This window comes from Rhinopithecus roxellana, chromosome 6, assembly GCF_007565055.1.
Source record: "Rhinopithecus roxellana isolate Shanxi Qingling chromosome 6, ASM756505v1, whole genome shotgun sequence".
Taxonomy (NCBI): Eukaryota; Metazoa; Chordata; class Mammalia; order Primates; family Cercopithecidae; genus Rhinopithecus; species Rhinopithecus roxellana.
This window is the reverse complement of record NC_044554.1, coordinates 15,500,292-15,513,739: the sequence shown is the minus strand read 5'-3', so window position 1 is coordinate 15,513,739 and position 13,448 is coordinate 15,500,292. Positions and strand designations below refer to the sequence as shown.

Below are 13,448 nucleotides of genomic sequence, written 5' to 3'. Positions count from 1 at the left end.
TGTGGAGTTAATTTCAGGGGTCAACTAGACTGGGTTAAAGAAAACCTGGAAACCTGGTGCAGCATTATTTGGGGCGTGTCTGTGAGGGTGAGTCTGAGTGGACTAGGTGGGAAAGATCTGCCCTCAGAGTTGGTGGCACCATGCAATTAGCCAGAAGGTGAAGAGAAAGCACATACAGAAGGCAAATTGGTACCTCTCTGAGATCTAGGACAGACTTTTCTTCTGTTTCCCTGATCATCAGAACTTCAGGTTTGCCAGCCTTTGGACTCCAGAGCTTACATCAGAGGCTCCCTGGGGCCTGACGCTTCCAGCCTCTCTCTGAGAATTACACCATTGGCTTCCCTGGTTTTGAGGCCTTTGGGCTTAGACTGAGCCATGCTAGTGACATCTCAGGGTCTCCAGCTTGCAGGTGTCTATCATGGAACTAGTTAGCCACCATAATCGTGTGAACCAATTTCCTCTAAAAAAAAATCCCCTCTCATGTATCTATATACATACATATCCTATTGATGCTGTCTCTCTGGAGAACCCTAACTAATTCAGATTTGATACTGGGGAAGCCAAATATCACTCATTCTTACTGTATTCCTTACAATACAATGAAAGAGATCTGCAAATTTGTTTCCTCACAAAAAGGCTGTGACAAGTTAAGTGTATGAGGTGACTTAATAGTGAAAGATAAAAGTTTAGAAGATTCCAGTTCAAGATGGCTGACCAGAGATATCAGACACTCATCCTTTCCACAAGGAAGAACCAAAATTATGAGTAGATAACCATACCCTGAATCTAGGAGAGAATACTAAAGACTAATAGAGAACTCACAGGAAACACCTGAGGCACAAAAGGAGAAGGAAACAGGTAGCCAGCATGGCTGAGATTGGCCAGGAACCTAGTGGGGCTTGGAACTATGGGGAAAGAGCTTCAGCAGTCCACACCTCTGCCACAGACTGCTGCAATACGAGCTGTGGGAGAGCGTCACTACTCACATAAACTCTGACACTATCATGGGTGGTGATTTGGAGACCCCGTGAAGGCAATGCACCAGATAGGGAACTCATGCTGGGTCACTCATGCTTCACTCCTGAGACCTGAACAGCTGCAGCAGGGAGCCATTTGGGGAGTGCTGCTGCCATAGGACTGCATCTTGCCCTTGGTAACAGCCTCCATATCTCCACATCCTAGGAGTTCTTGCTGACATTCCCAGTGTCCACTTGGAAGGCTGCAGTGGAGCAGGACTGGCTGGACCCAAAGGTACTACAAGGTCCCCAATTCTCTATCCTACAGGGAGTATTGCTCCCTAGGGAAAGGACTGTGCAGTGCACCAAAAGGCACAGAACTGCACATATCAGTATTAGCCTTGAATGTAATGGGCTAAATGCTCAACTAAGAAGGTATAGACTGGCAGATTGGATAAGAAAACATAGATCCAATTATTTGTTGCCTACAACAGACCCACTTAATGGGTAAAGACACCTACAGACTCAACATAAAGGAGTGGAAAAAGATATACCACACAAATGGAAAAAAAAATGAGTAAGAGTAGCTATACTCATGTAAGATAAAACAGACTGTAATTCAACAAAAGTTTAAAAAGACTGAAAAGGGCATTATATAATGGTAAAGAGTTCAATTCAACAAGAAGACACAACCATCCTAAATATATGTACCCAACCATGCAACACCCACATTCATAAAATAAATACTGCTAGGCCTAAGAATAGAGACAGATAGCAACATAATAATATTGGTAGCTTTAACACCCCATTGACAGCACTAGATAGATCACAGAGGCAGAAAATGAACAAAGAACCTCTGGATTTTTAAAACTGAACTCTAGGCCAAATGGACATAACAGACATTTAAAGAACATGATACCCAACAACCACAGAACATGCTGCTTCACTTCTGCACACGGAACATTCTCAAAAACAGTCCATATGCTAGGCCACAAAGCAAGTCTCAATAAATTTTTAAAAATCTAAATTATACTAAGTATCTTCTTAGATTATGGCAGAATACAATTAGATATCAACACCAAGAGGAAATCTCAAAAGTATATAAATTACATGGAAACTAAACAACTGGTTCCTGAATGATCTTTGGGTAAGTGATGAAATTAAGGCAGAAATAAAAATTTTTTTTGAAACAAATGAAAATAGGGACACAATATATCAAAACCTCTGAGATACAGCAAAAGCAGTGCTAACAGGAAAATTTATAGCTTTAAATGCATATATAAAAAAAGATAGAAAGACTATAAATTAACAACTTAAAATTGCACCTCAAGGAAGTAGAAAAATGAAGACAAAACAAACCCAAAGCTACCAGAAGAAAAGAAATAACAAAGATCAGAGCAGAATTAAATGAAACTGAAACCAAGAAAAATAATACAAAGGATCAATGAGATGATAAGTTGGTTCTCTGAAAAGATAACAAAGTTGATAGACTGCTAGATTACGTAAGATAAAAGAGAGAAGATTCAAATAAGCACTATCAGAAATGTTAATAAAGGTGACATTACACCTGATACCAGAGAAATAAAAAAGGTAATTGGAGACTACTACGAACATCTCTATGCACACAAACTAGAAAACCTAGAGAAAACAGTTAAGTTCCTGGAAACATACAACCTCCCAAGCATTAACTAGGAAGAAATAGAAATTCTGAACATACCAATGATAAGTATGATTTTAAAGCGTAATAAAAAGTCTTCCAACAAAACAACAACAACAACAACAACAAAACCCCAGTACAAGATGGATTCACAAGTAAATTTTACCAGATGTACAAAGCAGAGCTGGTACCAATCTTACTAAAACTATTCAAAAAATTGATGGGAGAGGATTCTTTCCTAACTCAATCTACAAAACCAGAATCACCCTGATACCAAAATTAGGCAAGGGCACAACCAAAAAACAAAACAGGCTAGTATCCCTGATGAACACAGACACAAAAATCCTCAAGAAGATATTAGCAAACTGAAAATAACAGCACATCGAAAAGATATACATCATGATTGAATGAGTTTATTCCATGGATATAAGGATAGTTCAACATACCTAAATCAGTAAATGTCATTCACCACATAAACAGAATTAAAAACAAAAAACATATTATCATTTCAATAAATGCAGAAAGAGCATTAGGTAAAATCCAACATCCATTCATGATGTTGATACGATATAAACCCTCAACAATCTGGGCATTAAAGCAACACACCTCAAAATAATAAAAGCCATATATGACAAACCCATAGCCAACATTACACTGAATGGGGAAAAGGTAAAATCATTCCTCCCAAGAACTGGGACAATACAAGGATGCTCACTCTCACCACTCCTGTTCAACACAGTACTAGAAGTCTTAGCTAAAGCAGTCAAGCGAGAGAAAGAAATAAAAAGCATCCAAATTGAGAAAAAGGAAATCAAATTATTTCTGTTCACTGATGACATGATCTTATACCTAGAAAACCCTAAGGACTCTTTCAAAAAATTCCTAGACTTGAAAAGTAACTTCAGTAAATTTTAAGGATGGAAAATCAATGTACAAAAATCAGAGCATTTCTATATACCAATAACATTGAAGCTGAGTACCAAATCAAGAATTCAATCCCATTGACAATCTCCAAAATAAAATAAGTACCTAGGAATACATTTAACCAAGGAGATGAATCATCTCTACAAGGAAAACCAGAAAACACTGTAGATAGAAGAAACTGTAGATCACAAAAACAAATGGAAAAAATCTCATGCTCATGGATTGGAAGAATCAATATGGTTAAAATGACCACAATGCCCAAAGCAATCTACAGATGCAACATAACTCCTATCAAATTACCAACGCCATTTTTCACAGAATTAGAAAAAACAACCCTAAAATTCATATAGAATCAAAAAAGAGTCTGAAGAGCCAAAGCAATCCTAAACAAAAAGAAGGATGCAAGAGACATCACCTTACCTGACTTCAAATTATGCTACAAAGCAATAACAAGCAAAACACTATGATACTGGTATAAAGATAGACACATAGACCAATGGAACAGAATAGAGAATCCAGAAATAAAGCCCCAGATTTACAGCTAAGTAATCTTTGACAAAACTGACAAGAACTTACACTGGGGAAAGGACACCCTCTGCAATAAATGGTGCTGCGAAAATTGAATAGCCACATGCAGAAGAATGAAACAGGACCCATATCTCTCACTATATGCAAAAATCAACTCAAAATGGATTAAAGACTTAAACATAAGGCCCCAAACTACAAAAATTCTAGAAGAAAACCTATGGAAAACTCTCCTGGATATTGGTCTAGAAAGAATTTATGACTAAGACCTCAAAAGCACAGCCAACAAAAACAAAAACAGACACACGAGACTTTGTTAAACTAAAAATAGCTTCTGCACAATAAAATAAATAATCTACAGAGTGAAGAGACAACTTATGGGATGGGAAAAATATTTGCAACTTTTCATCCAACAGGGGACCAATATAATAGGAATAGAGTATACAAAGAACTCAAACAACAGCAACATAAATAAATAAATAAAATTAAAAGGTGGGCAAAGGCCACGAATAGACATTCCTCAAAAGAAGACATACAAATGTGAAAAGGTATATGAAAAAATGTCAACATCGCTAATCACCAGAGAAATGCAAATCAAAACCATAATAAAATATTGTCTTATCCCAGTCACAGTGGTTATTATTCAAAAGACAACAAACCAACAGATGTTGGTGAGGATATGAAGAAAAGGGAACTCTTATACACTGTTGGTGGGAATGTAAATTAGTACAGCCACTGTGGAAAACAGTATGGAGATTTCTCAAAAAACTAAAAATAAAATTACCATGTGATCCAGTAATCCTACTACTGGGTGTCTTCCCAAAGAAAAATAAATCAATATATCAAAGGGATACCTACACTTTCATGTTTATTGCAGAACTGTTCACAATAGCTAAGATATGGAATCAACCTAAATGTTAATCAACAGATGAATGGATATACACAATGAAATACTATTTGGCCATAGAGAAGAATGAAAACATGTCATTTGCAGCAACATGGATGGAACCGGAGGCCATTATTTCACGTGAAATAAGCCAGGGTCAAAAAGACAAATATTGCATCTTCTCAGTTATATGTGGGAGCTAAATATTAGATCACATGTTTTTCATACATGGAGGTAGAGAGTGGAAAGACAGATAACAGAGACTAGGAAGGGTACCAAGGGAGGGAGCAAGGAGGATGAAAAGAAATGGTTTAAAGGGTACAAACATACAGTAAGATAGAAGGAATAAATTCAATGCTTGATAGCAGAGAAGGGTGACTATACTTAACAAAAGTATACTGTACTCAAGTGATGGACACCATAAATATCCTGACATAATCAGTATGCATTATGTACATGTAATAATATTTCACATATACTCTGGCAAATGAAACATACAAAAGTGTAAAAGCTAGTTATTATTGGTGCTATGAAAGCAGAAAATTGCTTAATTGCAATGGCTTAGCAATAACCAGATTTTCAGACAGCATATCCCTACAAACTTTGTAGACCACAACTACTCTCCAAATATAAGTGTAGTGAGTGTTTTGAAGATCATAGAAGTGAAAACAATACAAGAAACCTCCAAAAATACAGGAAATCTCCCCCGCCAAATTATCCAGTCATAGGACTTCTGCCCCTCCCACACTGCGCCAATTTGCTATGCTATCTATTTGATGTGCTCTATCTTCACATCACTTCCAATATGGGATGTGAAAATTGTGTAAGGACTTTCAGAGAGTCATAATTTGTTTTATGAATTTTTTTTGCAAATTTGACTTCACAAAAGTGCAATGTTGATGTTGTGTGTAAACACTGTGAGTGTACCTAAAAATGCTGAAAAACTTACTCAATAAAGGGAGAGACATCTTTTTCATACATCTGCTTTTGTGAAAGATAAATTTCTTCAGGTCTCAGCTTTTTGGTGACTGCATATGCAGTGGTAACCCACTGAGGTTTTTGGTCAATCTCATCAAAAGAGTTAAATTGTCTGTATTTCAGATGGCCACATTTATACAGCTGAGTGCAAACAATCACCAACCATAGTGATATACATTTATACATTTTGCTTTTTAACCTATTTCTCTATGTATACATTTTGTCTGCTCATAAATGTTAAACCAATGCAGCAGTCTTTAGTATATCTGAATGTTTATGCTTGCAAAAATAAGTTTTGTGTAAAATGGCCTATGAAGTGTTCTGTCATGTTTTTACGTTTCTCAAATCCCCTTTTAAAATATAAATGTTTTAAAAATTATTTTTAATTTTATTTTTTCCAGAATTGTATTTTCAAGATTTTGATCTTTTAGGATTTCAACATTTAGGGTTATAGCATTTGGGATTGTGTCTTTCTTAATGGCCCAAACCCATTAAGAATGATTACTTTACCTGGATGCAAGAGACCTTGGAATAACAATGGTGATTCTTGTCCATTCTTCAAAGTCCCCTGCGTGATACATGGTGGGCTCAGTTAGTTCTCTGGAGTTTCCTTCACATCCTTTGCCTGCAGAAGCTGGGTAACAGCCTTCTTTCACCAGAAACCAGGACATACCAGCATCATGAGAGTACTGAAGAAGAACTGGAGCAGTATTGCTGAATTGATTGGCACACCCTATGTTTAGCTGTTAAAAGGAAGGACAAGAATTATACAAGATTTTGGTTCTAAGTCATCACTCAACAAATTAGGTGCTACAGCATCCAGGGTGCCTCCCAAAGGGTCTGCATTGAATTTACAATGACAGCAATTGTGAGCTCAGTCCCAACCAAGACCCTTCAATAGATTCTGGAATTCTTTGTTTAAGCAAACAATAGGTACTTTTTACTAGAAAGCTGGACTCATTTTGTGGATTTCTTGGGATTATAGGAGAGAAGAGAGAAGCACAGTGTCAGTGGTTCTTGAGTCCCAGACAAAAGATATGCCAAGAAACTGCTTTTTTCTCCCTCCTCAGAGGGTACAAACAGAGGAAACCATAAGATGGAGAAGCAGCTGTCTTCTTCAGTACAGGAAGGTTTCAGTGGAACGCGCGTCCTTCTTCTGTTTCCTTGCCAAAGCTCATTAAAGATCAGCGTCAACTGGCCGGGCACGGTGGCTCATGCTTGTAATCCCAGCACTTTGGGAGGCTGAGGCCAACGGATCATGAGGTCAGGAGTTCAAGACTAGCATGGTCAAAATGGTGAAACCCTGTCTCTACTAAAAATACAAAAATTAGCTGGGCGTGGTGGCAAACACCTGTAACTCCAGCTACTCGGGAGCCTGAGGCAGAGAATTGCTTGAACCCGGGAGGCGGAGGTTGCAGTGAGCCATGATCACACCACTGCACTCCAGCCTGGGTGACAGAGCAAGACTCCATCTCAAATAAATAAATAAATAAGTAAATAAATAAAATAAATAAAAATAAATAAAATAAAATCATTGTCAACTTAGATGAAAGAGCTAAGTGTTTATCACAGCATCAATAAGCAACACAATCCAGAAATGAACCTGTTACTGTTTGGTGTACCTTTAGGGAGGACTGTCATCATAGGATTAATAACATTTAAAAAACTGTAAAAATACAACTAAATCCCACTGGCCTATAACTGTCCTTACTTTTCTATTTTCTCTACTGATCTTTATAGGGAATCTATATATTGGTCATATAGTTGAAGTTATTACACATCTAGAGCTTTCTTCCACATTCTGTTATACATAGCATTGCAGAGAATATACCTTTCTTCTTTGGTTGATTTGTCATCACCAGATAAATTCCTGAGAGTAGCATTAATGAGTCAAAATGTAGAAACACTTAAAATTTTCTAGTTATATGTGTTCATTTTGTATTGGTTGAGTCCAAATGAATCAGTTTAGGTATTGAGTATTATAGTTTAAGACAGTTTATTTCCAAATAAATGTGTAAATGAATTTTATTACATTTTTCATAATTACAAATGTCAAAGTTTTTTCTCATGTTCATTTAATTACATGCCATCTTATATGAATGGCCTATTCACATCTTATTTCATTTGTTGGCTGGAGCCACAAATTTTGTTGTATAAGACTTTACTAAATAAGAATAGTCTGAGTTTTAGAAGGAAAATTGAAATCAGGAATGAAAAGAACATGATATGACAAAAAAAAAAAGGATGATATAAAGGTAGAGTCATGGGCTAATAATATTGAGCCATAGCTCAAGAGGTCAATCAGTTAATCCTGATGACTGTAAGGTAGCTTTATCTAGTTTTTAAAGAGAAGATTTAGTATCTTCTTTATTTCCATACTCAGAGCTAGAAAGCACCTCTCAGAGAATTTATAATTTGGTTAGAAATTTTATTGTGCACAATTTATCCAAGTTTATATAGTAAAACATCAAGAATATAATTAAAGACTTAACCCTCTCAGATGCATGATTAAACTCTTCTAACACAAATTCCTTTTACTGCATTACTCAATAGTAACAAAGGCCTTTGGCTGGTATGTGGTGAAAGCAGCCACATTGGGCACGCCTAGTTAACTTTTTGTCTTAAGTTTGCCATGATTGCTGTTGTTTCTAACATATACAAGTTGTTGGAACTTTAAGTTCTGTGACAAGTTTGTGCTTTAGAAATCAGGTAATACGGTAGTGTAGACATACTCTCAGTTGTATTAAACATATAATTTATCTTAAACTTTCCATTCAGGATTTAGGCATACCTTCAACAAATATTTGTGTACCTTCTATGGATCAGATACATACGTTTAAGTCTCTCCTACCTTTAAAAATAAAACAAAAGAACATAAAAATTCTCCCTGATTTTTGGTCTCCCTCTAACTACACAGCTAAACAAATTGAGAGAAAAGCCGTATTCACTGTGTAGACCTCTTTACTCAACATTTTAAAATCCATTGCAATCTGACTTTTGCTGCTGCTGCCCCAGTGAAATTACCAAGGAAACTGTCTATCTCACAAAATGCAATGGGAAAATTTAACCCTTCTTTTACTTGATTCTTCTTCTGCTTTTAACATTGTTAACCATTTCTTTTTTATTGACCATCTAGCCTGCCTTTTAAGTGTTGGTGTTTTCTGTGATTCAATCTTGACTTTATCATTTTACTGTATGCATGCTTCTTAATCTCATTCACAATCATAACCTCATGTTTCTTCTGAATGCCTGTAGTCTGAATAACAGATATGACCTCTCTCCTGCTTTCTGGACAAATATACATTACCACTTCCTTTTCATTTCCACTTCAGCAGCCCATCAGCACCCGTAACTCCACTATGTCCAAGCCAGTTCTCTTCAACCGCTCTCCTAAAGCAAATCCTCATTTTTCTGTAGTTCAGCAGCCAGAACCAGAAATAAGAGAATAATTCTAGACTCCATTCTATTACTCAACAGTCACCCAAATCTACTGATTATATCACTTTAACATCTTTATACTCATTTATCTTTATAACGCATGTTATGCCTCAACTGGCCTTCTCATTTCTGACTTCGATTACAGCTCTAGCATCCTTACTTTACTCAAAATATATTTAAAGGCCGGGCGCGGTGGCTCAAGCCTGTAATCCCAGCACTTTGGGAGGCCGAGACGGGCGGATCACGAGGTCAGGAGATCGAGACCATCCTGGCTAACACAGTGAAACCCCGTCTCTACTAAAAATACAAAAACTAGCCGGGCGAAGTGGCGGGCGCCTGTAGTCCCAGCTACTCGGGAGGCTGAGGCAGGAGAATGGCGTAAACCCGGGGGGCGGAGCTTGCAGTGAGCTGAGATCCGGACACTGCACTCCAGCCTGGGCGACAGAGCGAGACTCCGTCTCAAAAAAAAAAAAAAAAAAAAAAAAAAAAAAAATATATATATATATATATATATATATATTTAAAAATCTGATCATTTCTCTCTGCCTCTTTCACAGGTCCTATCTCCCATAATCTCTTACTTGGATCACTGGATAGCTGCTAATGTTTCTGCCCTTGACCCTGCACAGTTACCAGAGCAATGATTCTTTAAAAGCCTAAATCAGAATGTGTCACCTTTCTGCTAGCTATTTTATTCTGAACAGAAGTCAAAGTTTGACCTTACTTTTTTCATCTGTCCCACCCTTGCTCACTTTCTCTGCTATGGTCACAATGGCATACTTGTGGTTTCCAGAACATTCCTACTTCAAGATGTTGGTCCTTTTTGTTGTCTGTGCCTGGAATGATCTTTTCCACATAACTGCATGACTCACTCCTTTACTTTCTATAGGTTGTGGCTTAAGAGTGTCATTTTATTAGTGAAGTCAACCAACCTGACAACCTTTTATAAAATGGTAATCATCCTCCATTACCCTATTTCATACTCTCTGTATTTATTTCCATAACCCAGAAATGTGAACAGAATTATAGAGACTTTATAAGTATTTGCTGAATGAAGGAATGAATGTACTTGCTGACTCTGGTTTCCTCTTCTATTGGGTCAACATCCATACTGTGGTTGAATGATTCTTCTAAAACACAGGTCTGATTCTGGCATTCAACGGGCTAAAAATCTTTCATGACTCAATGCTCTTGGGATAATGTTCAAGTGACTTAATGTAGAATATAATGCCCACCAGGATCAACTTTATCTCTCATCTCTGCTGCACATACTCCACAGTCCTCAAAGTTAGACTTGCCCCTTTTCTCATTTGCACTTCGGTGTATTTTCATGTATTTGCTCATTTTATTGTCTCTAACTGGAATTTCTGCCCCTCCATTCTTCAGCTGGGTAAGTCTCTGTATTTCCAGAGACTTCCAATTGGAACTCATCCATCAATCCACCCTTCCTCCCTTCCCCTTCCTTTCCTTCCTTTACTCCCATCCATCTTTCCACCCACCCATCCATCCATTCAACCATCCATCCATTTATTCAACTAACAGACATTTTTTGAGTGCCTGAAACATGTTAGGCACTATGCAGAGTATTCTTATAGCATCTAGAGCCAACTTATACTGCAGCATTCTTGTGACTTTATTGTGACTGTTCACTTTTCGGCCTCATTCTCTAGTTCCTTGAAAGCTAAGGTCATATTTTTCTTTTTCTTTTTTTTGGTTAAATTTTACTTTAAGTTCTGGGATACATGTGTGGAACATGCAGGTTTGTTACATAGGTATTCATGTGGGGTCACATTTTTCATTTCTATAGTCCCAGGACTAGCTAGTGTTTATCACACAGCAAGTAGTCACAAAAAATATACCAGCCCTGTGTATTTTTGTACAAATGGCACCCAAAATTCTTATAGGCAGGTTTCAAACATACACTAACTATCAATCCCTGAATGATCTGTATTCTATTCTTATTAAATAACCACAAATTAATAGCTTTCTGCTTGTGTGATATGAAAATTAAGATTTTAAAAATTAGCTTTTATTTTAGGTTCATGGGTACATGTGCAGGTTTGCTATATAGATAAACCGTGTGCCTCAGGAGTTTGCTGTACCGATTATGTTGTCACCCAGGTAATAAACATACTACCCAATAGGTAGTTTTTTGATCCTCTCCCTTCTCCTACTTTTCATCCTCAAGTAGGCCCCAGTGTCTGTTGCTCCCCTATGTGCCCATGTGTTCTCATTGTTTAGCTCCCACTTACAAGTGAGAACACGTGGTATCTGTTTTTCTGTTCCTTCATTAGTTTGCCTAGGATAATGGCCTCCAGCTCCACTCATATTGCTATAAAGGTCATGATTTCATCCTTTTTTTTATAGCTGTGTAGTGTTCCATGGTGTATATGTACCACATTTTCTTTATCCAGTCTACCACAGATGAGCATTTAGGTTGAATCCATGTCTTTGCTATTGCTAGTAGTGCTTTGATGAACATACACATGCATGTGTCTTTATGGTAGAATGATTTACACTTCTTTGGGTATATACCCAATAATGGGATTGCTGGGTCAAATGGTAGAGAATTAAGATTTTTCTTAAGCAGTTTGCATTCCTGATCATTGTTTAAGGGCTTGAAATATTTAACACTATTTTTTACATTTAGATTTTTAAAATTTCAGAATATTACCTTGCAGACTTTAATACCTACACAACCATGGTTTGTGATTAAATAGAAAAGGTGTCAGATGAGAAACAGCATAGTATTCTGGAAATATATTTGCTATTAACGTTATTTTGTTACTACTTTAGGTATTATCAGCAAATGAATATAGATCATATATTGTTATTGATATTTTTCCATGATAGTTTAACATCAGAATCTAAACAAGGATAACATTTTACTAATCATATTATTTATGACTAACTTCCTTGCTTACAGACCTGTGAAAATTATATTTGAAGAGCTGCCTATAAACATCTGATCTCTTTAATAATTCCATTTGTAAATTATTTAGCATCTGCATCCTGCCATTATGTAAGGACCATGTAGTTGTGCTAGCTCATTAAAACTGCATTACTTCCAACCCCAGAAGTCACCTATGGGATTTTATTATAAACACAATGAAATTTTGATTAGGGTTCTGAAACAAGACCTTGTCAAAGTAAATACTTGCTATACATGTTGATATGTTATCACAGAGCTGAAAAACAAGAAGCCTTTAAGAGAACAGTGATGACTGGAGTAAGATAATTTGTTTGAAAATAATACAGCAAAAGCATAAAATATCTTGTAAGTTCAAATACCACTAGTAAGATGAAAAGGACAACTTATCCATTATCGTTTAGAAGCTTGAGATTCATTAAGTCACTATCAGACTGAAGTCCTAAAAGTCAATGTTATTTTTAATTCTGGCAGAGTTCCTTGAATACCTAAAGAAATGGTATACCCACAACTTTTGGGACTCCTTAAAAACTAGTAAGCTGCTTTCCTTATGAGTGGAGCTGAAAAGCTTTGCAATTCTAACACTGTTGAGCTTTTGTACAGGTGAGTCCCTTCTTTAATAGAATATGAAAAATGTTTGTTCTCTGTGAGTTCCACGAATACATCTGGAAGATGTTTTACTCCTTAACTTGCTCTGGGAAGAAGCTTGTGCATAAATACCTTGAACTGTAGCACATATCCAGGCTTCAGGGTCAAATCTCGAGTTACTGCAAATCGATCTCCATCTGATTTTCCAAATATCATTGCTGATGGTGTGGCAGCACAGAAGGTTTCATTTTTAACCATTCCTTCATTAGCCAACATCAACCACACACTCATCTGATTCATAGGATAATCAAAAGCTGGCTTCTCATAAAAGTTCTAATAGAAACAATACAAATAACACAAAAAGGCAATTTGATAGCTTTGAAAACAAGAAAGGAATTTTCACTTCATGACATGCTGGGCCATGTACCACTTGCATTTCTAGGAAAACACAGAAGAATCTCCATGTCTTTTTACAGCTATTAACTTTTTCTCCTGATGATTCAACAACTGGAAGTATTTTACCACTGTGTATCTAATCATTTTATAAACACATTAACAATTTTGCTT

The 13,448-nt window shown here is 36.7% G+C and overlaps 1 protein-coding gene across 1 annotated transcript in view; it reads right to left on the bottom strand.

Moving 5' to 3' along the window:
- The window catches only part of RELN (reelin), a 521,571-nt gene that overhangs the window by 121,973 nt on the left and 386,150 nt on the right, over positions 1-13,448 (bottom strand). The window contains exons 27-28 of the mRNA XM_030933242.1: positions 13,014-13,214; positions 6,437-6,669 (exon numbers count right to left, since the gene is read on the bottom strand). Of these exons, the coding sequence (XP_030789102.1) occupies positions 6,437-6,669; positions 13,014-13,214 (434 nt within the window). The remainder of the gene's footprint in view (positions 1-6,436; positions 6,670-13,013; positions 13,215-13,448) is intronic.